Source organism: Euleptes europaea, chromosome 20, assembly GCF_029931775.1.
Source record: "Euleptes europaea isolate rEulEur1 chromosome 20, rEulEur1.hap1, whole genome shotgun sequence".
NCBI lineage: Eukaryota > Metazoa > Chordata > Lepidosauria > Squamata > Sphaerodactylidae > Euleptes > Euleptes europaea.
The window spans coordinates 17,392,452-17,420,386 of NC_079331.1; the positions used below are offsets into that span (position 1 = coordinate 17,392,452).

General features: G+C 47.5%; 1 protein-coding gene across 1 annotated transcript in view; it reads right to left on the reverse strand.

Annotated features, from left to right (window-relative positions):
- Positions 1–15,804: 15,804 nt before the first annotated feature.
- ARRDC4 (arrestin domain containing 4) overlaps positions 15,805–27,935 on the reverse strand; it is a 71,177-nt gene continuing 59,046 nt past the window's right edge. The window contains exons 4-9 of the mRNA XM_056866105.1: positions 26,530–26,677; positions 20,104–20,206; positions 17,979–18,235; positions 17,005–17,167; positions 16,079–16,233; positions 15,805–15,883 (exon numbers count right to left, since the gene is read on the reverse strand). Of these exons, the coding sequence (XP_056722083.1) occupies positions 15,833–15,883; positions 16,079–16,233; positions 17,005–17,167; positions 17,979–18,235; positions 20,104–20,206; positions 26,530–26,677 (877 nt within the window). The 3' untranslated portion in view covers positions 15,805–15,832. The remainder of the gene's footprint in view (positions 15,884–16,078; positions 16,234–17,004; positions 17,168–17,978; positions 18,236–20,103; positions 20,207–26,529; positions 26,678–27,935) is intronic.

Consider the following 27,935-nt stretch of genomic DNA (forward strand, 5'->3'; position numbering starts at 1 on the left):
TTTAAGCCACACATTGAGCTATACGGGCGTTGCACGTAACTCAAGAATGACTCCATGTGCGTGTAGAGAAGAATCAAGTGTACCCTCTACATGAATTGTACATGCATTCGCTGTAACTTGTGAACAGGACTTGAACGTTCATTGTGCAAACAAGCTGCTATGTGCTACCTTTCCGCAGGGGGGACACCCACCTCTTCCCAAGTTCCTTTATATGTGATTTGCATTTGTGCCCTTGAGAACGTCAGTAAAAGGGGAAACACATCTACGTGTATTCAATGGGCTTCTATTTCACACACAAGAGCTAGAAGTGTCGAAGATGGAGAGTGATATCGGGCAGGGAGCTAATTTGTACCTTCGCTCTCCGACTTCAGAGCGGGAGGCTATTCTCCTTGCAACGGCAAGCATAATTTCCAGGAACGAAAATGGGTAATTTTCACATGTAAATCCAGACAGGTAGCCGGTCTTATCTGAGTGTGTTGTTTAAAGGGACGATGGTGTTGCTTTCTGACACTGTGGGGAAAGAATCCAGCTGTGACAAAGGGCGGGGGAGAAAAAGGGGGCAATACACAGAATTTTGTAAAAGAAAAAAAAAGTGAAAGTCATTTCTTCTTATTCTTGTCTCTGTTTTAGCTGGAAAATAGCCGTAAATAAAGTATCATCATCATCACCATCATCATCTTTGCCTTCCCCTCTAGAATCATAGAGTTGGAAGGGACCACCAGGGTCATCTAGTCCAACCCCCTGCACAATGCAGGAAATTCACAACTACCTCCCCCACACTACCCCCAGTGACCCCTACTCCGTGCCCAGAAGATGGCCAAGATTCCCTCCCTCTCATCATCTGCTTAAGGTCACAGAATCAGCATTGCTGACAGATGGCCATCTAGCCTCTGCTTAAAAACCTCCAGGGAAGGAGAGCTCACCACCTCCCGAGGAAGCCTGTTCCACTGAGGTACTGCTCTAACTGTTCGAAAATTCTTCCTAATGTCTAGACGGAAAGTCTTTTGATTTAATTTCAATCCGTTGGTTCTGGTCCGACCTTCTGGGGCAACAGAAAACAACTTGGCACCATCCTCTATATGACAGCCCTTCAAGTGCTTGAAGATGGTTATCATGTCCTTTCTCAGTCTTCTTCTCTTCAGGCTAAACATACCCAGCTCCTTCAACCTTTCCTCATAGGACTTGGTCTCCAGATTTCTCACCATCTTTGTTGCCCTCCTCTGGACACGTTCCAGCTTGTCTACATCTTTCTTAAATTGCGGTGCCCAGAACTGAACACAGTACTCTAGTTGAGGTCTAACCAGAGCAGAGTAAAGTGATACCATCACTTCTCTCTCCCTTCCCTTGCCATGGTTAGGTTGTTCCCATGGGAGCAGGGAGAGATGGTGCAGCATTTATTGTATAATTGCTGTATACGTTCCCACGAGAAGAAGAAAACACAAAGAGGCATGGCTACAGAGATCATGTCCCTTCCTGCCATCCACTGTAGGGTTGCCAGCTCTGGGCTGGCAACTACCTGGAGATTTTGGGGGTGGAGCCTGAGGAGGGTGTGTTGGGGAGGGGAGAGGTTTCAACGGGGTATAATGCCATAGAGTCCACTTTCCAAAGCAGCCGTTTTCTCCAGGTGAATGGATCTCTACTGCCTGGAGATCAGTTGTAATAGCGGGAGATCTCCAGCCACTACCTGGAGGTTGGCAATCCTAGTCCACTGCCATATTGCTCCTTTCTGAATGGGTACATTCTGAATTCTCAGGAGAAAAGGGTGTTCTCATTCCTTCTTTTGATAGGGGAAAGCTCACCAGACGTTCTGGCTCTCTAAAGGACTGGGTGGAAGAACCTCATAGGAAAGCAAGAGTCCATATTTCACCAAAGATGCACATGCTTTGCATGCAGAAGGTCCTGTGTTTAATACTTGATGACATTCTTGCCTATTATTCTGCACTGGTCCACATGAGCTTATTTTCTCCCTGGGTGGAGCAAAACAAAGATACATCTATGGAGCCACAGAGGATGTGCTCCAAAACGCTTGGGGCATCACTGAGGATTTTGGAGTGCACTATGTTCATAAGGGAGGGAGCCCTATGGTGCAGAGTGGTCAGCTGCAGTACTGCAGTCCAAAGCTCTGCTCACGACCTGAGTTCGATCCCGGCGGAAGTCGGCTTCAGGTAACCGGCTCAAGGTTGACTCAGCCTTCCATCATTTCAAGGTCAGTAAAATGAGTACCCAGCTTGCTGGGGGGTAAAGCATAGATGACTGGGGAAGACAATAGCAAACCACCCCATAAACATAGTCTGCCTAGTAAAAGTTGGGATGTCACCTGTCAGGTTCTTCACTGAACGCAAGATCCAGACGGGCTCTTGATATGAGTTCAGGCCAAGTTCTGGCCACAAGTCAAGTCCTTGGCTCCCAGGGCTTGGAAGCTCCTGTGTATACTTTGTTAGTGCATGTTATCACAGCTGTGGCATGTTGTGTGTTCATTCATGGGAAATGCCTATCTCGCTGTTGCCTAGCAATGTTCATCTTACTCTCTTGTCCTAATGTTTTTAAGCAGGTAGCCTGTACTTGCTTTCCATTGCTATCCTTGCCTTCCCCCGTGCAGTTAGTTCTTTTAATTTGCTTTTTAGTTCCTAATACAGTTTTACTGCTTCAGATCTACCTGTCTGGATGAGTATGCTTGAGGGATGCTAGAGGCAAACGCCTGAGACTGACATCACCCCATGGGTCAGTAACCTTTACCTTAATGTTCATAAGGGAAGCTGATGTGGTAGTACATTTTTTTGCCCACTTCTGCCCCTGCCCTCCCTCACCCTCGGTGGGAGAAAAAACGGGGGAGGGAAGATGTCACCACATCCACGGTGCTCTAGGAATGTCCTAAATCTCTATGGCTTTTACCATAGAGATTGGGGGCATTCCAAGAGCCCGAAAGTGACATCACAGCTGCCATGCTGTTCCCCTTAGCTAGTCCCTGCCCCCAAGAGCTTCTGGGATTGACAGTTCCAGGTCTGGCAGCTCTAGTGGTAAGCTTTCTGTTACGTTGCCCTAAAACGGCTGCCAGTGTCACCTGGCTGATTCAGTTTATTCTGCAATGTGGAAGCTGGACGCAGTCTCTGGGGACCCCCTGAAGAGGCGGCATGTATATAGGAAATAAGAACAGCAGCTTCTCACAATATGGTTTTTGCAAGTAACTATGATTAAGAGATTTCTTTTGGCTGGAGTGGAACAGCCAGAACTTTTTCCGCTACAAGGCCGGAGTTGGGAATTAGCAGCAAACACCTGTTCCCATCGGCAACAAAAATCTAATTGACTCCCTGAGGAGCCCCGAATACACAAGACCGAATACACATTGTGATGGATGCAGGAGCTGCGTCTTAAACAACACCAGATAGCAGTTGATGATGAACGTGTTTTAAAATACAGAGGTTGCAATTAGGGGGTTTGCCTAAGAACGGCCCCGGAATGGGGAATGCACAGAAGAAACAAATTCTTAGGCTCAGTAAGTCTCCAGTGGGAAGACGCTGCAGACGAAAATGAGGCAATCCGAAAATTAATTCACACCCTCTGCAAGAGAGGTGCTGGAAATCCAGGAGGAATTCATTATGGAACAGGTTGGGTTTGGGCCATGTGGAGCTACTGCGTTAGAAACGGGGTGTTCCTTATATCGAGTGCCCAGAGAGCTGTCTCCTTCAAAACTGCAGCAAATGGTTTGGGGTGGCTCGAATTCCAAGCGGCCAAGGATTGCAGATGCCGACGGCCAGACTGTTGATAACCGTCTACGGTGGCGTGGGAGAAAAAAGATTGCCCTTGGCAAACTTTTGGGTTTGTTAGCCGAAGGCCTGCAAATATTGTCGTGCTGTTCTCTTCAGGGTTAAAAGTCCCCTAGATATGTTCAGCTAAGGGGGGGTAGGGTTGCCAACCTCCAGGTGGTGGCTGGAGATCTGCTATTACAACTGATCTCCAGCTGATAGATATCAGTTTCCCTGGAGAAAATGGCCACTTTGGCAATTGGGACTCTATGGCATTGAAGTCTCTCCCCTCCCCAAACCCAGCCCTCCTCAGGGTCCGCCCCAAAAACCTCCCACCGGTGGCAAAGAGGGACCCGGCAACCCCAGGGGGACCAGGATTTTAACAGCATGATGTGCCTGCCACCCGCTTCCCAATGTACAGGCTATTGCATGCTCAAGAACGCAACTAGATAACTGGATATTTTTCCTTCTGCCAGGAAAGGGGAGGGATATAAATCTAATAAATAAATGAAATGCTATTGGGTCCATTTACAAAAACCCTGACCTGGATGGCCCAGGCTAGGCTGATCTTGTCAGACCTCAGAAGCTAAGCAGGGTCGGCCCAGGTTAGTACCTGGATGGGAGACCACCAGGGAAATCCAGGGTTGCTACGTAGAGGCAGGCAATGGGAAACCAGTCCTTTGCCCATTTCTGCCCTGCCCTGGATGGCCCAGGCTAGCCCAATCTCATCAGATCTCAGAAGCTAAGCAGGGTCAGCCCAGGTTAGCACTTGGATGGGAGCCCAGCAAAGAAGTCCAGGGTCACTATGCAGAAGCAGGCAATGGCAAACCACTCTGCCTGTCTCTGCCCTGACCTGGATGGCCCAGGCTAGCTCAATCTCTGTTACTCTCTTGCCTTGAAAACCCTATGGGGTCGCCAAAAGCTGGCTGCAACTTGACGGCACCCTCCGCCACCATTTTCAAAAAGAAGAGTCCCCTTGTTGTTCCCCTGGAGAAAATGGCCACTTTGGCCATTGGACTCTATGGCATTGAAGTCCCTCCCCAAACCCTGCCCTCTTCAGGCACTGCCCCCAAAATCTCCCAGCGGTAGCGAAGAGGGATCTGGCAACCCTACCTGCAGAATGTGATACTCCAGAGTGACCACATTATCAAAATTTACTTAATATTGACTCTATGGTTGTTGAGAGATTATTTTTGCACATGTTGGATACGTCGAGACGAATTATGTTCTCATGCCTTGTTTGTTTGGCTTCTCTTTTGACTTGAAAACAGACTTTGTTCTGAAACAAAATCTTTACCAGCAGCTGTCGTAAAAATGTAGGAAAAACATTAATCACCCACACAAACATTCAAGGAAAATGGCACATCGACCCAGTCGCTTGTCATAAAAAATGCATGTTGAACTGCTGTGCAGATTACTTTAAAAACTGACCTACAGCCAAAGCCAGCCTTCCTTTTGGCAATAAAGTATGCTCGTATATAATCTTCACAATGCAGGAAAAAACAACCAAACACATAGGGTTGCCAAAGTCCAGGTGGTGGCTGGAGATCTCCCGCTATTACAACTGATCTCCAGGCGACAGAGATCAGTTCCCCGGGAGAAAATGGCTGTTTTGGAAGATGGGGTAAGTCATAGCTTGAGCCACAACTCACTTCTTCAGATGCACTTCTCACGGTCTGTTTTATCTTCACAACAACCCTGTGAGGTAGATCAGACCAAGAGAATGATTGGCTGAAAGAGGTTCACAGCTGAATGGGGATTAGAACTAGGGGAGGCAGGGGGGGTGGGGACATGGGGGCACTGTAATGATGACAGCATGACGTCATTTCTAGGGTGATCTTGGAAGCGACGCCACGCCACTCTATGATTCAGTTGTAACTCTATGGTTTTTGACAGCATGACATCATTTATGGGGCAAACCCAGAAGTGACATCATGCCACTGAATTCTAGAGCAGCAGCGGCAATTGGGGGCTGATACCAGGAGATTTGCCACTATCAGAGCTGCCAAGCCTTTCCAGTGGTGGCCCCCAGACTGTGGAATACCCTCCCCCTTGAGGCCAAAACATTTCTGTTGACACAGGCTTTTAACTAAGAGGTGCCATCTTTTTAACATCTTTAAAAAATTGCTATGGTCTGCTCATAGCCCTGATGACTGTTTTATGGATATCAATTTAGACTGCTCTTTAGATCTTTAGCCACCGCCTGGAGGTTGACAACCCTAGCTCTGTGGCATTATACCTTACCCTTCTCATGCTCCCACCCCATGTTTCCAGGAATCCCCCAACCTGGAGTTGGCAACCCTCGCTGCACACCTCTCAGGGTGGGGGGGGAGGGATATAAAATAGAATCATAGAATCATAGAGTTGGAAGGTGCCATAGAGGCCATCTACTCCAGCCCCCTGCTCAATGCAGGATCAGCCTAGAGCAGTGATGGCGAACCTTTTAGAGACCGAGTGCCCAAACTGCAACCAAAAACCCACTTATTTATCGCCGAGTGCCAATGCGGCAATTTAACCTGAATGCCACCCCCAGAGGGGGCCCAGAGGGAGAGGCTAGGGTTGCCAAGTTCCTCTTCACCATGAGTGGGAGGTTTTGGGGTGGCGCTTGAGGAGGGCGGGGTTTGGGGAAGGACTTCAGTGCCATAGAGTCCAATTGCCAAAGTGGCAATTTTTTCCAGGGGAACTGATCTCTATTGGTTGGAGATCACCTGTAATAGCAGATCTCCAGCTAGTACCTGGAGATTGGCAACTAGTTCCTTAGTGTTTTCTCTCTACATATCAAGACAAATGGAAAGGTGTTTGGAGGATAGCTTGTGGGCACTTCAAAGGTGGAATAGGACTGCACGCCCCTCCGCCCGCACAGACCCAGAGGGTGCCGGAGAAGCCGCTGGAGGGAAAGAAGGAAGGAAGGAAGGAAGGAAGGAAGGAAGGAAGGAAAGAAGGGAAGGGAGGGGGAAAGGGAAGGAAGGGAGGGAGAGAAAGAAAGAAAAAGAGAGAGAAAGGGAGAAAGAAATGGAGCAAGGGAGAGAAAGAAAAGGACAGAGGGAGACAGAAAAAGAAAGAGGCCATTTATGCATGGGAGGTTTTGCCTTGGATTTGCCACTCGGTGGGGCGCAGTGGCAGGCTTGTGAGAGGCGAGCAGGGTGGGGCAGAGGGCGCCTCCTTCGCACCCACCGACCAGCCATGCCCCTCCGCCCGCACAGGCCCAGAGGGCGCCGGAGAAGCCGCTGGCCATGCCGAGTGTGAGCGCTCGGCTTCTGTTCCCCGCTCTCCCACCCGCCTGGCCGGCCGCGCACGCTCCAGCGGCGGCAATGGCGGCAGCTTCTGTGGGAGAGTCCGGGGGCCACCGCCAATGATGTCGGAGGTTCCCCACCCCTGGGCTACAGCCTCCCCCATCCGGGGCGGGGCAGAGACGGAAAGGCCAGCGGCTTGGAGGAACCGTGCGTGCCGGCAGAAAGGGCTACGCGTGCCGGAAGTGGCACCCGTGCCATAGGTTCGCCAACACGGGCCTAGAGCATCCCTGACAAGTGCTTGTCCAGCCTCTGCTGGAAGACGGCCAGTGAGGGGGAGCTCACCACCTCCCTAGGTAGCCGATTCCACTGTCGAACAACTCTTACTATAAAAAACGTTTTCCTAATATCCAGCTGGTACCTTTCCGCCTGCAATTTAAACCCATTATTGTGAGTCCTGTCCTCTGTTGCCTACAGGAACAGCTCCCTGCCCTCCTCTAAATGACAGCCCTTCAAATACTTCAAGAGAGCAATCCTGTCCCCCTCCCCTCAACCTCCTCTTCTCCAGACTAAACATTCCCAGCTCCTTCAGCCTTTCCTCATAGGGCTCGGTCTCCAGGCCCCTGATCATCCTTGTCGCTCTCCTCTGTACCCACTCGATTCTGTCTACTTCCTTTCTGAAGCGAGGCCTCCAGAACTGCACACAATACTCCAGGTGCGACCTGACCAATGCAGTGTACAGCAGAACTATGACATCTTATGATCCGGATTTTGCGCCTCTGTTGATACACCCCAAGATAACATTAGGGTTTTTTTTGTCACTGCATCACACTGGCTGCTCATATTTAACTTACGGGCCACCCGTACCCCAAGATCTTGTTCACACCCACTGCTGCCCAGAAGTGTTTTCCCCATCCAGTATGCATGTCATTTCTGTTACCCAAATGTAGAACTCGGCACTTATCTTTGTTGAATTGCAACAAGGATTCTGTGTTAAGTAACTCTAACAGCCCATTCCTGAGCTGAGGCATATGGGGACGGCGGGGAAGAGGCGCGGCGGCGCCTCTTCCTAAGCCACTCCCCGTACGCCATTAAACAAACAAACAAACAAACAAAAAAGCCATTCCGCGGCTTTTTTTTGTTTAACCTGGACCTTTCACCCCATAGGGAATAGTGAGACTGCGCCTGCTGAAAAGCAGGTGCAGCATTGCCATTCCTGGCACCGGCGCAAGTGGCCGAAAGGAGATAGGGAGCTGCCTAGCTGGCGGCTCCTCCCCCCAGCCCACCCCCCGAATGCCCCCCTGTGCCAGCATGGCCTCTCCAAGCTGTTGCCAGCGCCACGGAGAGGCCGTGCCGGTGGAGGGGGGAGGCATGGTCCCGCGGTGCTCGGCCACCGCTGGGAGTGGCCTCGCCGCCGGCGTAAATGCGTGTAAACACGTGATTACACACATTTACGCCACCGGCAAGGTCACGCCACCTCCTAACAACTTTCGGCCCCATTTTCAGGAATGGGCTGCAAGACATATACCTCTATGCTTACCTTCTATTATCACAACCTACTGCAAATTTCCATAGTAAACAGCTGGACCAGCAGAAGAGAGCAGGCTCGTCCCTAATCTCATTCCGCCGGTCAGCCTCCTCCGACAGGCATTAATTTTCTATTTCCAGCTCATCCGCCAGGGATCAACCACCAGGAAGACAAGCTGTAGGCAGCCGCTTGGGAGACAGGTAGCTCCAGAAATCAGGTTTACGAGGTCAAAAGGTGGAAAGAGGGATTAATAGGCGGCTCCTACTAGGACTTGTCTGGCCTGAACACTTGTCCTAGTGCTGAGAAATTAGTATTTTTGTTAAAAGACTCTGATGGGTTCATTTCTTACAGGACCTCCCAGTATGCTCTAGCGGCAAAGAAAATAAGGTCAAATATGGTTGCTAAGAGAGCTGATCCTGCAAGTTGATTTTAATGGTTGCTAGGACTCATCGGCCGATTGGGACACCACAATTTTTACCTATTATTGCTCTGTATGCATCAATTTAGCATAGTTTTATGATGTATATTTATTACCAATCTAGCATTTTTTCAACCTAGTATTTTCCTTTTATTATTTGTGGTATTGTTGGCATGTTTGTAATGGCCTAAGGCTATATGCAAATAAAACTGTTCATTCATTCACTAGGGCCTGTCTGAAGGAGAGAAGATTGGGCAGGACTATGGTAATGTTGCCAACTCTGGGTTGGGAAATATCTGCAAAGTCTGGCGTGCAGCCTGGGGTGAGGTTTGAAAGGGGGCCTCAGTGGGGTATAATGCTGTAAAGCCCTCCCTCTAAAACAGCCACATTCTCCAGGGGAACTATCTTTGTAGTCTAGCGATCAGTCCTAATTTTGGGAAATCTCCAGGTCCCACCTGGAGGTTGGCAAGACTACACCCTGTTCACGGGAGGGCCTGCTCTTTGCTGGGGAAGCAGGATAGGACTGCAAACCCAGTTGTCACTGCAAATCTTTTACCAGGGCAAGTTGTTAAGATTGCAGGGTAGGGTTGCCAGCCTCCAGGTGGTAACTGGCGATCTCCCAGAATTAGAACTGATCTCCAGGTGACAGGGATCAGCTTAGCTGGAGAAAATGGCCACTTTGGAAGGTGAACAGTATGGCATTATACTCCATTGAAGTCCCTTCCCTCCCCAACCCCCAACTTGGAGCTGGTAACCCTATTGCTAAGGTTGCCAGTTCTGGGTTGGGAAATACCTGGAGATTTTGGGGGGTGGAGCGTAAGGAAAACCGGAGTTGGAGAGGGGAAGGGCTTCAATGCCACAGAGTCCAATTGCCAAGGTGGCCATTTTCTCCAGGGGAACTGATCTGTCACCTGAAGATCAGTTGTAATAGCAGCTCTCCAGCCACCCCCTGGAGGTCTGTTCCTAAGGACTTTGAGTTTCGGCAATGACACATGGAAGTTCCCAGGTTGGGTAGCCAACTCCAGCTTGGGGAATTTGTGATTTGTGGGTGGTGCCTGGAGAGGGCGGAGTTTGGGGAAGAGAGGAAGTCCAGTGCGGAAGGGATGTCGTACAGTCCGCCCCCTGAGGTTGCCATTTCCTCCAGGGCAGCTCATCCCTGTAGAATGCAGACAGCGTAAGCTCTGAGAGCGCTCCATGCCCTGCCTGGAAATTAGCAATCATATTCACAGGGGATGCAATCTTTTACGGTTTTGGAACTGGCTGGGAGGCTCATTTCTCCTCCCACGCTTTTCACCAATTCAATTTGTGCCTACTCCTTGCTGACTTTTAAGAGATGGCTTTTTTCAAAGTCTGCTTTTTACTATCTAGATTTTACTGGATACATTGGCTGGTTTAAACGGCTCAGAAACTCCTTGAGATTTATGTTGGCTGCCATTTCCAAAATTTGTGGGGTTTTTTGCTCTGCGCTTTCAGCATTTTAATGATTTTCTTTCAAATCGAAATCCTGTAATTAAGGGGGTTCTTATGATCAGTCATCTTGAGAGCCAAGACTGGTTGGGAGGCTCCAGGCGGTACATGCTTCTTTAAACAAATAGTACCATCTTAAGTTCTGACATCTAAAAACATACAAACCAAGACCAAGATAACACTTTAGTAATTTTATTAAGAAAAACAGAACCCACAGGGTTCGTACATTGATATAAAATACAATCATTTTCCATTTTTTGCTTTGTTTTTAAACTGTTTTACAGTAGATGAGAACACAACCACCCCTGCAGACTGAACTTATTGTGCAATACAGTCAGTGACGGGGCAAATTCTGCCCTATAAAACTAGGTAAGGAGGGGGAAGAAGAGCTTTGCTTTTCCAGGTTCAAACATGTGCAACTTCTGGAATTTTTTGGACCCTTTTTCAATGCAATGCAACCCTTGAGGCCCCAGTCTGAAATGGAAGACTGGCATAGGGGGGGGGGGGGGAGATATTCTTAACCTTTTACCTTCCTGCTCTTTTACAAGGAGGAGGAGGAGAGTTGGTTTTTATCCCCAAATTTTTTCTACCTTTCTATCTCAAACTGGCTTACAATCGCCTTCCCTTCCTCTCCCCAAAACAGACTCCTTGTGAGGTAGGTGGGGCTGAGAGAGTTCGGAGAGAACTGTGACTAGCCCAAGGTCACCCAGCAGGCTTCACGGGGAGGAGTGGGGAAACCAACCCGGTTCAGCAGATTAGTCTGCCGCTCATGTGGAGGAGCGGGGAACCGGACCCAGCTCTCCAGATTAGAGTCCGCCGCTCTTAAACATGCTGGCTATATATAGTCTCGCTCTTCAAAAGGTATGTCATGCTTCTGAAGAAACATTTTTGGGAGGTTTTTGTTGTTGTTGTTGTTGCAAACAACTTAAGGCCACGGTTTATCCGCAAGAAAGCCAGCGACGATCTGAGATTTTACAAATAAGAGCATCTCGATTCTTTGCATCCTGACACATGCCCTTGTAGCGCATGACAGCAGCGATACAAACGGCCAGCCCTTATTGGTATGACCGTCTTATCATGGGAAGCACCTAACAGCCATTCTCATTCTAGTGCTTCATGCGAGTTACAGCCACGTTATTGCTATTCAAGTAAAGTAGTGATTAAAGGTTATTCTGTTCCCTTTGGGGGGGAAAACAATCCTGCACTGATTTTTTTTTTAAAAAACAACAACAGACATCCTATTACTTACAACAACAAAAAGGCGTGAAATACCCCACCCCACCAGGGATTTGGTTTTAAGACAACTGCTACTTTCCAGAACGCCATTTACAAACACACACGCAACCTACAATGCAGTTTTTGGTTGAAGCCTTTCGCTTTACGATTCTGAAAGGGAGTTTAAGAGCAGCTTCCCCCACCGGGACAGACAGGGCAGCCGATATTTCGCTAGCTTGTCACGTCGAGCAAGTAGCTGTAGATGCGCAACGGAACCGAGAAACGGAACCGAGGAGGAGGCAGGAGGAGGTTTATCCCTTAAGCAAATGGATTCATCCCTATATAGTGCAGTTTTAGCCCCCCTAACGGGTCCAGAGAGCTACCCTTTCTCCTCTCGTACAAATGAATAGGTTTCTGTTCATTGTTGTTGGCGGCAGGGGAAGAGTTTAGTTCACCAGCCTCCTTTTTTTTTAAGGCCCAAACTTATGTTTTAATTTCTTTCTTTTCCCGTGTTCTTAGACCAAGGTCTTGAACAATAAAGCTTAAATAAGACCCAACTCTGGAAAGATCTCCCTTCGTCTCTTCTCTGCAGCCTCCAGAAAACGAGCAACTAAATAAGTACGCTGAGGGTCAGAGTCCTCTAAGAGGAACTGAACCTTTTGCTTCAAAGTTGCTCGAGAAGATGTGCACCATTTGTTAAAACCCGGTATAATCCATTTTAGCCTAAGTTGGTACATGTAAGGACTATACAAAAGGATTTGCACCGAGTCCACTGAGGGCAAGGAGACAGCTGGTATGAAAAAGGGATCTTTAGCATACTGCCCAGCAAAACCATTGAAAAAGGAGGCAGGGGAAGAGAACAGAAAGCAACATGCCATGCTAGGACTCGGGGGGGGGACGGGGACCAAACAAAACCTGCCCTTCACCACGGCCACAATCTACTCCGCCTCCCTGTACACATCCAGACACCCGAACCGTATTCTACCAAGGTAGGAGTGTCCTTCTCCTTCTCCACAGCGATAGTGGACACGTTGCCAGTTATCACATGAAATAAAAAGTGCTCTGTTTCCCATCGGTGAAAAATCCACCGTTCGCTGCGAGTAGGGGAAAATTCGCCTGCTCCTAGACAAGAGACTGGCAGCTTCGGTCTCAAGAGACGGCCCTGCCCCATTTTAAGCCGCAAATCTCACAACTCTGCCCAGATGTAACTGCACAGCCGTGACCCGTTTCCTTCACCACGTTCCAGCCTGGTTGGCTGATGCCTAAAGCTCTGAACAGACATTATGTACACGTTCACGCAAAAGCAAAATATACTAAAAAATATCCCAGGTATTTAGGATTTTGGCTGCAGTCAGTGCAACCCAGGCACAAGAATTTAGAAGCATAGAGCTGGAAGGTACCACGGGGGTCATCTAGTCCAACCCCCTGCACAACGCAAGAAATTCACAACCTCCTCCCCCCCACTTCCCCCGTCAACCCTGCTCTATGCCCAGAAGAAGGCATTGCTTAGTGGCAGATTGAAGCTCTGTGAGCCAAGGAGATGCTCTCCCGCACCCCCAGTGACTGATAGCCACACAAATGAATCCATCACTCTCTATAAATGTATTGTTCCACCAGAAGATGCACACAGTTTCTTCCTTCTGTGCCCCAGTAAATTATGTCTCATTGCGAGCAGAATGGCCCAATCGACGGAAAACAAATCTAGTCTACAGGAAAGACGACAGGGCAGAGTATAGACCAGGGTTTCTTAAACCTTTTCCACTCGCAGCCCCTTTGCGCCTGAGAAAGTTTTACGCGACCCGGGGTATACAGGTATATAAAACAGGGGCATACAGGTATATAAATCAAACATTTACTTATAATAAATCAAATTTTTTGTGACCCCCCACATTCAGTTTTGTGACCCCATATGAGGTCGCGACCCACAGTTTAAGAAGCTTTGGTATAGACAGTCTCACAAGCTGGGCTTCACCATATTAGGGCTTCACCATTCGAGTTCCCTCAATCTTTTAATTACCCACTAACTGAACCAAACCCATGCCCCACATTAACTGGGCTAATGGGAAAAATATTTAATCTTTTTAAAAGAAATATACGGTAAGTACTCTCAAAAAGTATAGGTGGCGGTCGCCATCTTAGGAGATGCATTCTTTGTAGCTCCAAGGAGGATAGGAAGAGCAAAGAGAATGCAAAACGTGTGCGTGCATCGTGTAAATGACCTCAGAGGGCATTTTTTTTAACACATACTTCTATGCAGATTCAATCTCAGACAGTTACAGTGCAAGCCAATGCCGAATTAACAGCCTTGGGCTTAGACTGGAGTAACTGCTGAACTATCGCTATCAGCTGTTGTACTGTCAACTAAGATTTCCTGAATGTGCGAATGCACTTGAAAAGCAGTTGTGTTCTAGGGTTTGCTGAGAGGGGTGAAGCCACCCCAACGTTGCCACGCCTTCGCCCTCAATGGCAAAGTTGCACCAGGCTAATGGAGGGAACAAAAAAAAAGTATATTGCACCAAAACAAGAAGAAAAGTTGCTTTTTATGCCGACTTTCTCTACCACCTAAGGAAGAATCCAACCGGCTTACAATCACCTTCCCTTCCCCTCCTCACAACTGACACCCTGTGAGGTAGGTGGGGCTGACAGAGCTCAAAGAGAGCTGCGACTAGCCCAAGGTCACCCAGCTGGCTTCATGTGTAGGAGTGGGGAAACCAACCCGGTTCACCAGATCAGCGTTCGCCGCTCACGTGGAGGAGTGGGGAATCAAGCCTGGTTCTGCAGATTTGAGTCCGCCACTCCAAACCACTGCTCTTAACCAAACCACGCTGGCTCAATTCTGAAAACAAAAAAGAGATAGCAAAGAACAATGCCCTGATGAATCATATTGCTCCACAGAGCACGAGGGTTTTTGCCTTTACAGAGAACTCTCCCTGACAAATGATGATTCTTCAAAGTGCATTCCCTCCCTCCGCGCACCCCTGCCCTCCAGATCTTCACACGCAAACCTGCAGCCGAGCTAGGCGTATTTACAATTCTTCCTTTACCTTTTTTATTGATTAATCTGAGGAACCAAACCGGGGCAAATCCAAACCTGCAGAATTATGCTTCCTGGTTTCCATTTTTAAAGAGAGGTAGGTGTTTTTTTAAAGGCTTTTAGACACAAATCAATTGCTGGCAACTAGGGGTCCGCATATACACTCCTCCCAAGTGCTGGGCGCTCCGGCCAAGTTCAACAAGCAGATACCGGACTTAAGCACTTTTGTGGCAGTGGCTCAAAGCCGCGTGAAGTGACCGATCCTGCCCAGTAGCTGAAGACGTAGGAGGTAAAATGACTGCAGACCAGTAGAAAAACTAATCCGATTCCCTTCTTGGAAAAAAAGAAGTGCAGAGCAGCTACATTAAAAAAAAATCAAGCTTTATCACAGAAATGAACTTATGGCCATTTCTAAGTAAAAAGATTGTGCCTTCATAATGTGATACGGAGTATCCATGGTGGTGGTAAGTGCTGTCGAGTTGCCGCCGACTTATGGCGACCCCGGAGGGTTTTCAAGGCATGAGGCGTTCGGAGGTGCTTGGCCATCGCCTGCCTCCGCGCGGGCTGAGAGAGTTCGGAGAGAACCGTGACTGGCCCGAGGTCACCCAGCAGGCTTCACGTGGAGGAGCGGGGGAATCGAACCCGGTCCTCTAGATTAGAGTCCGCCGCTCTAAACCGCCACGCCGGCTCTCCGTGGAATATCTACCACCCATCAGAATCAGAATGAATTTAAATAGTACCACTTGATGGATGTTAGAGGGTCCGGGTTTGTGTGCATGTGTTTTTAAAAACAAAACAAAACCAAAAGCTTATTTTTGATGCTGAACTACATCGGAAATTCAGAGACCTCTCCTCAGCTTCTTTGGTGTACTGTCTGCACCAACTTATAGACCTTCTTTCTTCTCAGACGTGTTCGATTTGCCGCAGGGCATGGCGGAGTTCACTCCACCCAGCGATCTGACCACAGTGGCTTCTTCCATCTCAATGAGTCCAAAAGGCTCTCCGTTGTGCCTTCTCTCGCAGAAAAGAGGCACGGCACATTCTGACTGAAGGAGTTCGCTGTCCTCGATGCCTGCCGGTTTCTAAGGAAAATGTTTTCTCTTTATAGTTTTGAAAAGCTGGGTTACAAGCAGAGGTGGTAGGGAAAAAAATTAAGACATTCCCCTGAATTAAGACGCCACTGCCCCCAAATTCTCATTAAACCATGAACGAAACCGGCTGACGGTCTTCTACAGGATGTGGATCGACCTGCATAGAACAGAAAAAAACAACTCAGTACCAGAGATTCTGAAGTACATTTTCTTTCCTTCCCTCTTCCTTCCTTCCTTCCTTACCTCCCTTTCTCTCTCTCTCCTTCTCGCTCTCTTTCCTTCTTTTCTTCCCTCCCTCTCTCCTTTCTTTCTATATGAGTGGTACAAGAGGCAATCATGCATTTGAAATTACCTCTGAATATAGAGGAGGGGGCTGGAACCGGAACTCCTGTATGTAGGCAAACATTGGACAACACAGCTGTTCTTCACAGTCAATTGGCTGAGGGTATGCTGGGACATGCCTCGAGAACTCTTCCTCCGATACAACATCAGCATAATTAGGTGGTGCTACAAAGGGGACAAAAAGCACCAAACAAGCTACCTTAGTAACTAATTTCTTCGTTCTCTCCCATGTCCCAAGTTATAACTACAGTAAATGTTAATGCCTGCATTTAAGATCTTAAGATAAGTAATGGTACATATAAGCAGTATTGGAATCTAAAGAGTGTATACAACTTGTTATATTAGTATATTCGGCCTTTTATGCAAGGCTCTTTCCCTCGTCGTCACCCCCCTGTGTTTCGGGGCTTCGGTTTGGTTATGTATGCCGTTTTCGACTGTCAGAGGTCGCCTGACTCTCCCCCTGTGTCTCCCCGTGTTTTTCCCGTGTTTTCAAATTCAAGATAAAAACAGGTCCCTCAAAACGTGGACAAAACGCGGGGAAACGCAGGGGAGAAAGCGAGGCGCAACCTCTGAGGGTTGGACATGGCATGCATAATCCAAACAACGACCCAAAGGCGCTGGAGCGGTGACGGACGAGTGAAACAGCCATGCATAAAAGACCTCTCAGTGATGTGTACTCTATTGTCATGTGTACATCCCGGTAATTCCATTGCTGACCTAGGAGCTGCAGTCCTCAAACAAAGAAATTTCAAAGGGAAATTTCATTGTGAGGTGAGATTGCTGAACCTGAGTTCATTCACAAGTTCAAAATAATGCCCCCCCCCCCGAGCTGAATAGGTACATAGGATTTTTATCTTACTACGGATGCTAGTTTTCTTCCCCCAAGCATTTCCCCTCTGCTCTAATCGAGCTAATTATAATACACATAGTACGAACCTTCTGGATGTTCCGGCATGGTCAGTGCCAGCCAGCTCATGTCCATCCCGAACTGGCTAGCGAGGCTGGAGTTTCTGCTGGAAAACGCTGTGCAGGGGATTGTGCCGATCACCAGCGGCAGCTCGAGCATCAGCTTCTTAGCACCAGGAATATGAATGTACACCTGCGACAGGAGAGAGAATACATGAACGCACAAAGCTGCCTTTTACTGAATTAGACCCTTGGTCCATCAAAGTCAGCTTTGTCTACTCAGACAGGCAGTGGCTCTCCAGGGTCTCAGGCAGAGGTCTTTAGCATCACCTACTTGCCTAGTCCCTTTAACTGGAGATGCCGGGGATTGAACCTGGGACCCTCTGCATGCCAAGCAGATGCTCTACCACTGAGCCATGGCTCTTTCCCGAGATTACACAGACTGTGTCGGGATAGGAAGCAGAAGGAAAACGGAGACACTCTTGCCGCAAAATGTTTTGGGCTGCTGTTGCCGCCTCGCGAATCCACGGGTTCTGGATAGGCGCATGAGTGTTGGACTTACAGTAAGGACGTAATTCCCAAATTGTGGGTCGGGACCCGGAAGTGGCCCATGACTCTCTTTTTTTTTTGAGGGGGTTACGAGGCTGGGATGGAGGAGGGGGGAAAAGGGCAAACTGAGAAATGGCTGTGGGAAGACCAATGGCACAGCTGGGTTTGCCTGTGAATAACGAGTTAAAAACCAGCCCGAAGCGCAGCCCGTTGCTTGGTGATACAGTGTCTTTACAAAATATGGCAATGTTGTAATATTGTCTAGACTGTAAAGGCCTATGGCCATGCACAATAAATACACACACAACAACAACCCTGTGAGGTAGGTTGGGCTGAAAAAGAACATAAAAAGGTGTGATGAAGAAACCTGTGGACACGTTTGTTTGGATGCGCCATTAGGTGCGCAACGATATGCTTTTTTCTGAGTTCAATTCCTGGTGAAAAGCCATACTCACAGCTAAGGAATATTCAACTCTGATAATACAGCAGTCGAGGATAGAAGGAGTGACGGGTGGAATCTTCAATGTTTTCCCGTTCCAGGTATCGGTACTCCCGGAGGCGACATGATTTCCTCGTACGTTGGCCACCATCTGACGGAAAGTCTTTGTTTTTCCGCTTGCCAAGTACGTCTGTGTTTGGAAAATGGCAGCTTTCGGAACAATTAAACGGGAGGAACAGTTCTCAATTTCGGCATAAATGGGTATAGCTTCACCTAGATGGGGGAAAAGCCGCCGAAAAGAATAAATTATTAAATCAGGCACGCTATACTGCACCTTGCGACCATCGGAGAGCTTCGTCCAATGCACGATTTAAAATATTTATTGCTTCGCTTGGCTAATTGGACCATAAATCTGTTAAGCCACGTCAGACAGCTTACCGGAATTCTTAGCTCAATGTGCTTTAGCACATAAGCAGTATGTGTGATATAGCTGGAAACAGGCATTGCGGGAGCTGATGTGGAGTGACTAAGAAAAGAGCTGTGACCCAGGCAGTTGCCAATTCAAGCCTCATCTTGGTTACTAAAGGCTTGCAGCCTCCCCCACAACCCCAATCTGCAATATAAAAGGTAAAGGTCCCCTGTGCAAGCACCGGGTCATTCCTGCCCCTGGGGTGAAGTCACATCCCGATGTTTACTAGGCAGACTTTGTTTTATGGGGTGTTTTGCCAGTGCCTTCCCCAGTCAACTTCCCTTTACCCCCAGCAAGCTGGGTACTCATTTTACCGACCTTGGAAGGATGGAAGGCTGAGTCAACCTTGAGCCAGCTACCTGGAACCAACTTCCGTCGGAATCGAACTAAGATAGTAAGCAGAGCTTGGACTGCAGTACCGCAGCTTACCACTCTGCGCCACGGGGCTCCTTAAATCTGCAATATGGGCGGCACCCATACCGGCCTACCTTATAGGACTATTGTGTAAGGATTGCAATACAATAAAGTGAAGCACTTGGATACTGATTGCTATCACTGATTGCTATCACTGATTGCTATCAGCTACATAATTGTTATCGTTATAATGGTGAAACAGTCCCCACCCCTTTTTTAATTCCACAGCTCAGCAGCAGAACATGTGATTTGGTCTCAAGCTTCTCCTCTACAGCTAAAGTTTTCGGGTAGCAGGTGTTTCCCTGATTCTTTTCATCTAGGGCTCAGGAGTACCACAGAGCATACAATACTGAGTTAGATGGTCTGACTTGGAGAAACTCGACTTCATACATCCAGAGTTTACAGTAGTGACAGACAGTTTGGAAAAGTCAACTCCCCACCTCTTCCTCAGGTGGCCTCTGACCCAGCATTGTGTAGTGATTAAGAGCGGCGGACTCTAATGTGGAGGACCGGGTTTGATTCCCCACTCTTCCACATGAGCGGTGGGACTCTAATCTGAAGGACCGGGTTTGATTCTCCGCTCCTCCACGTGAATGGTAGACTCTAATCTGGAGAACTGGGTTGGTTTCCCCACTCCTCCACATGAAGCCTGCTGGGTGACCTTGGGCCAGTCACAGTTCTCTCTGAACTCTCTCAGCCTCACCTACCTCACAAGGTGACTGTGGTAGGGAGGGGGAAGCAATTGTAAGCCACTTTGAGATTCCTTAAAGGTAAAAATAAAGCAGGGAGGAGGAGAAGGAGAAGAAGAAGAGCTGGTTTTTATACCCAATTTTTTCCTACCTTTTAAGGAGAATCTAGCCGGTTTCCAATCCCCTTCCCTTCCTCTCCCCATAACAGACATCTTGTGAGGTAGGCGAGGCTGAGGGAGTTCAGAGCAAACTGTGACTAGCCCAAGGTCACCCAGCTGGCTTCACGTGAAGGGGTGGGGAAACCCACCTGGTTCTCCAGATGAGGGTCCACCATTCCTAACTGCTACACCGCGCTGGCTCTCAAACCAACTCCTTCTTCTCTGAAATTGGGGGGGGGGGTAAAGCCGAGGGAAGATTTGCAGGAAAGAACTGGTAGAAGCATTCAAGGTTCCCCTCCCCCGCCGTAACGATGCCAATGCATTTTCCACCGTCTCAGCAAGCACACTGTGTTTGCCAATGTAATATCTAATTCTGTGCTGAACCTAATAAACTGAAAAGGACACGCTTACCATTACAGTACCCCTTCCTCTCGATTTTGGCACTCAGAGACACCGGGCCAGAAGTAAAAAACCAGCAGCCGACCATCTTCTCTTGGCTTCGTACTACAGGGGTCTGCAAAAAAGACAACCACACTGAAAATAAAGTCCCACAAATAAAATAGCCATTTTCAACCTTGCAAGTAGGAGCAAGCCACTGATAACCAACATACCAAAACAAAACAAGGGTCAGACTGGTAACATTAGCATTTCATAAAATTGGTTTTAAATATTTATACAGAGCTTCCTGAATTAAAGACATCCTATGTACAAGCGACCTCATTTCTTACTGAATGACAGAACAGCTACATCAACAAAGAAAATTCAAGGGAAGATTACAACGTGAGACTGCTGAACTTGAGCTCATTCACAAGTTCAAAACAATAGACTCTCCAGGACTGAATAGGGACATACAATTGTTATTTCACCACAGATGCTAATTTTCTACCCCAAGCATTTCCCTTCTGCTCTAATCAAGCTGATTACAATAGACATTGTATCTTTTCATCCTGAGTTCCTTCTTTACAACACCCCTCCCACCTTCGCATTGAGATTCGAAGACTCGGAGACTTCCATTCCTATTTGTATCTGATGAAGGGACCATGGACTCTCGAAAGCTTATATCCTGAAAATCTTGTTGGTCTCTAAGGTGCTACTGGACTCAAAACTAAGTCTTCTACTTAGATTCGAGTCCAGTAGCTACCCTCTGATTTGAGTCCAACATGGCTACCCTCTGAAACTACCTGGAGAATGGTAGATGACAACAAGCCCTGTTAGATAGATTGCTAAAGGTCCATCTAGTCCAGCATCTATTTCCCCCACACTAGACAACCAGATACCCCTGAGAGGTCCACAAACATCTCCTTGTTGCCCCTCCTTGTTAACCCTGAGAGCCAGCGTGGTGTAGTGGTTAAGAGCGGTGGTTAGGAGTGGTGGACTCTAATCTGGAGAACCAGGTTGGTTTTCCCACTCCTCCACATGAAGCCAGCTGGGTGGCCTTGGGCTATTCATAGAGCTCTCTCAGCCCCACCTACTTCACAGGATGTCTGTTGTGGGGAGGGGATGGGAAGGTGATTGTAAGCTGGTTTGATTCTTCCTTAAGTGGTAGAACACATGAACACATGAAGCTGCCTTATACTGAATCAGACACTTGGTCCATCAAAGTCAGTATTGTCTACTCTGACCAGCAGCGGCTCTCCAGGGTCTCAGGCCTAGTTCCTTTAACTGGAGATGCCAAGGATTGAACCTGGGACCTTCTGCATTCCAAGCAGATGTTCTACCACTGAGCCACAGCCCTTCTCAAGAAAGTCGGCATATAAAAACCAACTTTTCTTCTTCCCCCACCACTGGTATTCAGAGGCAGTTTGCCTCTGAATATGAAGGCCCCGTTTAGCCATGGACTTCCCCTTAATAAATGTGCTGCATTAATTCACTTTTCACGTCATGAGTACATCCTACGCCAGTGAATTACATAAGTTAATTACATGTTATGTGAAGAAGAATTTCAATTTGTATGTCCTGAATCTACTGTCCATCATTCTCATGCAGCCTATTATTTTGGGAGAGGAAGAAGTTCCATCTCTCCACTTCCTCAAGACATGCATAATTTTATACGTCTGTCCTGTTCCTCCTTAGTTGTCTAAGAGCAGAAAGGACTGGATATGTGATAATTGCAGAGAGGTAGCTGTGTTTGACTCTTGTAGCAAAATAAAACAAAAGTCCAGTGGCATGCTTTAAAGATTAACATCATCCTCAAGATACTCAAGCCTTTGACAATTTTAGCTTTGCCCCCGGCGAGGGGCTGTGGCTCAGTGGCAGAGCCTCTGCTTGGCATACAGAAGGTCCCAGGTTCAACCCCTTACATCTCCAAATAAAGGGACTAGGCAAGTAAGTGATGAGAAAGACCACTGCCTGAGACCCTGGAGAGCCGCTGCCGGTCTGAGCAGGCAATACTGACTTTGATGGACCAAGGGTCTGATTCAGTATAAGACAGCTTCATGTAGCTGCCTTTTTTCTGAACTGTTTTTTCCTCAGTTCTACAACAGCCTTTTTGAGACCAAGTGATTGGAGCCCCACAAGGTATTCTAGATGCAACCTCAAAATAAAGCCATACAAAGGCATTATTGCTACTGGCAGGTTAATTTTTATCCTTTCCCTCTAATCTCTAGTTTAACACTGGATTCCTCCCCAGGACTGCTGCACAGAAGTGGTGTTTTAGTTGCATTATCCACCACAATCTCTTTTTCAGAGAGTCACTGTAAGTTCAGACGCCCAACACTGTACAGATTATTGCCCAATGTGAGTCACTTCCTCATTTTTCCCTGCTGCAGTGACGTGACATCCCAAGTCGACTAGTGAAACTTATCAAGATGTTCACGGCAATTATTACGATACAGTCCATACGCACAAAGAAAGAAGGCACTGCCAATTATCTGCACTCTATGTGCTTGCTGTTAGCCTAAGCATTCGCTGGAGCACCACTTAGGCAAGGGTCCCCAATCCTTCGGAGCCTGCGGGAAATTTTGGAATTCACAAATTTTGGAATTTCGCAAAGAAATTACTCGCCAAGCAGGTAAGGTATGCCTGAGCAACCAGGTTTTCCACAGCAATATTTTAAGGGCTAAATTAACCACACTTTGGAGAATAAAGTCAACTAATATTTAAATTACTATTGAAAATATGACAGCTACCAGGCCTAGGGCATCCACGGAGAGGCAAAATCTCACATTTTGTTTCCACTATTTTAGAGCTCTGTCAAGTGATCTGAGAAGGTATCTTACAAAAAGGCACAGCATTGTTTCTTGCGACAAGCCAGAGAAAGGACCTAATGAATTGCTTTCTGGGTGCTTTCTCCTGTACTGGATCAGGAAACACCATGTCGAGTGTGAAACTGAAAATTACAAAAAGGATTGTGTAACTCAAGTTACTCTTCAACAACCATCAAACCAAGTTTGGAGAAATTTAACCGAACCAAAAAGTTCCTGGCCAGATAATTTAAGCCCTTCCCCCATTTTAAGCCTCTCCTGAGCTCTTTCATCCCTATATATTTGTCCAGCCTATTTGAGATCTCTTGCCGAAAGAGGAACTTCAGGTTTTCTCTAACTTTTTCTAAAAAACATTGCTCTTCCTGGTGGTTTGCCATTTTCCACATAGTGAACATTTTGAGTAAAATGCAGAGTTATTCTACTGGATACAGTAGCTATACGAGAATCAGCCCACGTTCCCACTAAGCCACCCATAAAAACAAGCAAGCGTTTCAATAGTGATTAAGAGAGCAGGGTCAAGATCCAAAAACTAGTTTCACATGCTCAAGGGAACTCTGAACTTGGGCTTCTTTAACAGGCCACTTGGAAGCCACATTTCAAACAAGAGTTTTAGAATTAATTGGCAAGACAGGATTCGGGAGGGTAGTGGTCAGCTGTCCCAAACCAAATTCAATGGCCCTGTCCAAGTCATTGGTCACATCTATGGAAGCTTTCTGGACTCCAGTCCAGACAGAACCTGGTTTGAAAACATGGCCCTCTTTATCTTCCGTTTGAGACATTACTTGGGTTTCCTGTGGCGTTGCTGTGGATTTGTTAATTTGGATTCAGTCATACACTGAAGAGTGATGACGAACTCAAATTCATGTTTGAGTGTTCATGCCTATTACCTGACATTACTGTGGGCTTATCACTCACACACTACCTGCTCACCCCTGGTCATTAGAAATGATCCCAAGTGGCAACTTAAGAGTCTCTCTCTGATTTGCAAAACATTGTCCAGCATGAATAGAAAGAAGAGAATCCTACTGCACACCTCAGTTCTCTGCTGACTGAACGTTAGTCAGCTGCTATGTCACGCTAGAAGCCTCCTGCTACCTCTTGCAAATGCGCCACTGTGTGCCATTTTGGTGCAAATCAAGATCTGCTAAATTAAGATACAATTCGTTGACTGCCTGCTTTCAGAGTGGGGCTTTGGGATTCAGAAGGTGTAGTGGTTAAGAGTGGTGGTTTGGAGTGGTGGAGTCTGATCTGGAGAACCAGGTTTGACTCCCCACTCCTCCACGTGAGCGGCGGACGCTAATCTGGAGAACTGGGTTGGTTTCCCCGCTCCGCCACATGAAGCCAGCTGGGTGACAGTGGGCTAGTCACACTCTCTCAGCCCCACTTTACCTCACAGGGTGTGGGGAGGGAAAAGGAAGGTGATTGTAAGCCACTTTGATTCTTCCTTAAGTGGTAGAGAAAGTCGGCATATAAAAACCAACTCTTCTTCTTCTTTACGTTTCCCTTGTCCAGAGGCAGTGATACAAGACATGTGTACGCGAACCCTATATGGTTGCCGGCTGTTGCTAAAGAAGAGGCAGCCACACTAAAACAGCATGGAAACTGCTTTTATAAGGGGCTTACTTAAAGGCTGAGTAAAAGTAAAGCATTTTACTAAGACTCAAGAGATAATCTATTATTCCACATGTTCTTCAACTGACCAAAACAAGTTCTGGGCTTGGTTTTAGCAAATTCTGAGTTGGATTTAATGGAATGGGGTAAAGGAAGAGAAGAAACATGTTCCCTTCCAACCCTGTACAGGTTTGATGTAACTATGTTTGCCAAAACTGGCACTTAATATGAGAAACAGCAAGTATGCATTAGAGATTCCTCCCACCCCATCCCCAAAAAGCTTTTAAAGTCCTTGTTTATATTGGTAAGAAGGTTTATACATTTTTCTGGAGGCTAGAAGCTTGTCTGCAAGGCTCAGGTGCAGAAAAGACTTAAATATCAAATTCTGCTGAAGATCTGACAAGGTTAGAATCATTCACACAGACCTGTATGCAAGCAAGAATGGTATCTTTAATACTGGCCAACAAGCAATTTAAGCTTTACTTCTGATGTTTAGAAAGAAAAGAGACAACTGCTACTAGGGAAAACATCACTGAATGCTAAGAATACATCCTTGCTTCACCAAGATTATGAAATACAATAATACCACACCATTAGATTTAAGTATTCATCCTCAGGCACCATAACGAGAATGCAAGGAAGAATCTAGTTTGTTGGTGGTGGAAAGGGCCATCAAGTGGTCCTTATGGCCCACGGGCTGGATCCGGCTCCTTGAGAGCTCTTATTTGGCCCGCGAGCCAGCCAAGGCCCCCCAGTCCCAATCTGGGGTGGCAAGCCCATTCTGGGATCACCAGCCAAGGCAGCCACACCCCCGCGCCCGATCTGGGATGACAAGGCCCGGCCCAGCCAAATGACATTTGTTATATCTGGTCCTTGTAACAAATGAGTGACACCTACGTCCAACCCTTCTTAGCTTTCGAGATCTGATGTGATTAACTTTCACCATACTTTCTCTGCAGTGCCTAGCCTGATCTTCTCCACAGCACAGTATTCCCAATGATTAGAAGTCCTACGTTTCAAGGTAAGCAAGCCCACTGTAAGAAAGTAACATTTGAAAGGGATCCGAGGCAGGTCCATCCATATGTAAAACGGTGAAGGTGCTAGCACCAGGTCATTACTGACCCATGGGGTGACGTCACATCCCGACGTTTACTAGGCAGACTATGATTTTACGGGGTGGTTTGCCATTGCCTTCACCAGTCATCTACACTTTACCCCCAGCATTCATACGTACATGCATTTAATACTGGAAAATGGCATGCAAAAATGAAAAGACACATAACAGTTGCCAGAGCTTAAATCACAAGCTGGGAATGAGTAATAGTTCTCTTTAGTTATTTTTTAATAGCTCACTATTATAAAGGGGGGAGGGGGCTGTTGTGCCCTATGACTGTAGCTAGCCTGGTCAAAGTACGTTCTTTCCAGTTTCCATGATTGCCTATCAGGACAATCCTGCTCCAACCTTTTAGCAAGAACAGCTGTGCTAGCCGGGGATGCATATCAACAGTATTAAACAATAAAGTCAGCAGATGCAATTCAGCAACCTAAGGCTATTTATAGAGAACACATGAAGCTGCCTTATACTGAATCAGATACTTGGTCCATCGAAGTCAGTATCATCTACTCAAACCGGCAGCAGCTCTCCAGAGTCTCAGGCAGAAAAGGGTCTTTCATATCACCTACCTGCCTACTCCCTTTAACTGGAGATGCCGGGGACTGAACCTGGGATCTTCTGCGTGCCAAGCAGATGCTTTCCCACTGAGCCACAGCCCCTCTCCACGGTTCTCCAGGGTCTCAGGCAGAGATCTTTCATATCACCTACTTGCCTAGTCCCTTTAACTGGCGATGCCAGGGACTGAACCTGGGATCTTCTGCGTGCCAAGCAGAGGCTCTACTACTGAGCCACGGCCCCTCCAAACACTTAGAAGGAAGCATGAAGAAGTCAGAAAAGTGACAGACCAGACTATCAGACAGGGTCATGGCTGGGAGAGGACAGACGAAGCACAACAGGAGCTGCCCTTACCAGTAAAGCTGGCGAATTGACATCAATGTGGTTGATAACCTGGAACTCTCTCTGTACAGTCTGATTGGGGGCCACCGGCCTTTCCAGGGTGGCCGTCACGCAGTACTGAATGCTGCCATACTTTCCCATGAAAGAGGTCGCCAGGGGCCTGCGCACAAGGCAAAGGAGATTCCCGTTTACAAGGTTGGCACATTTCTCAAGACACACAGCTGTTTACCACGCCATCTTGCTACCCTGAGGGAAATAATAACTAGCCAGGCACATTTGTCAGGTGGTGAGGTCATGCCGGACGGGGCTTGTGACATTCCATGTGCATTCCGCATCTGTGGTTTATGAGGAGCACTGTTTGGCTTTCTGCGTGGATCAGGTGTTATTAAAATGGCTGCCCTTGTGATGGTGGAGAAGAAGAAGAAGAGTTGGTTTTTATATGCCGACTTCCTCTATGACTTAAGAATCAAACTGGCTTACAATCACCTTCCCCTCCCCACAACAGATGCCCTGTGAGGTAGGTGAGGCTGAGAGAGTGTGACTAGCCCAACGTCACCCAGCTGGCTTCATGTGTAAGAGTGGGGAAAGAAATCTAGTTCACCAGATTAGCCTCCGCCGCTCATGTGGAGGAGTGGGGAATAAAACCCGGTTCTCCAGATCAGAGTTCACTGTTCCAAACCACCACTCTTAACCACTACACCACGCTGGTACAAGGGTAGGGCAGAAGATTCCACTGCTCAGGGAGTGCTGCTGCCTTCCTTCTCCATACCTGTCTTTCTTCGTTATACCTGTTACACAGAAGGCCATATGTTCCTTCTATCAAGCCCTCTGTGCAAAAACAGCCCCCCCCCAAAAAAAACCATCCTTCACCCATCCAGCATGGTGTAGCGGTTAAGAGCGGTGGTTTGGGGCGGTGGATTCTGATCTGGAAAACCGGGTTTGATTCCCCACTCCTCCACATGAGAGGTGGAGGCTAATCTGGTGAACTGGATTTGTTTCTCCACTCCTCCGCAGGAAGCCAGCTGGGTGACCTTGGGAAGTTACAGTTCTATTAAGAGCGCTCTCAGCCCCACCTACCTCACAGGGTGTCTGTTGTGGTGAGGGGAAGGAAAGGTGGTTGTAAGCCAGTTTGATTCTTCCTTAAGTCATAGAGGAAGTCAGCATATAAAAACTAACTCTTCTTCTCCTTCTCCTCCTCTTCTACCAGTTAGAACAACTCACAGCTGGTGGGGAAGAGAAGACCACAACAGCCAGACAGAAGACACTGTTCCCACTAGGTTTCCCACCATGGTGCTGCTGTGTTCCATAGGAACCCTGCTTCTCACGGTCAGCAAGAGCCAGGACAGTGGGCTCCCAAAGCTCAAATCCTTCTCTATGGGCAAATAAAATACTTCTTCAAACTATGAATACAAAGCAAA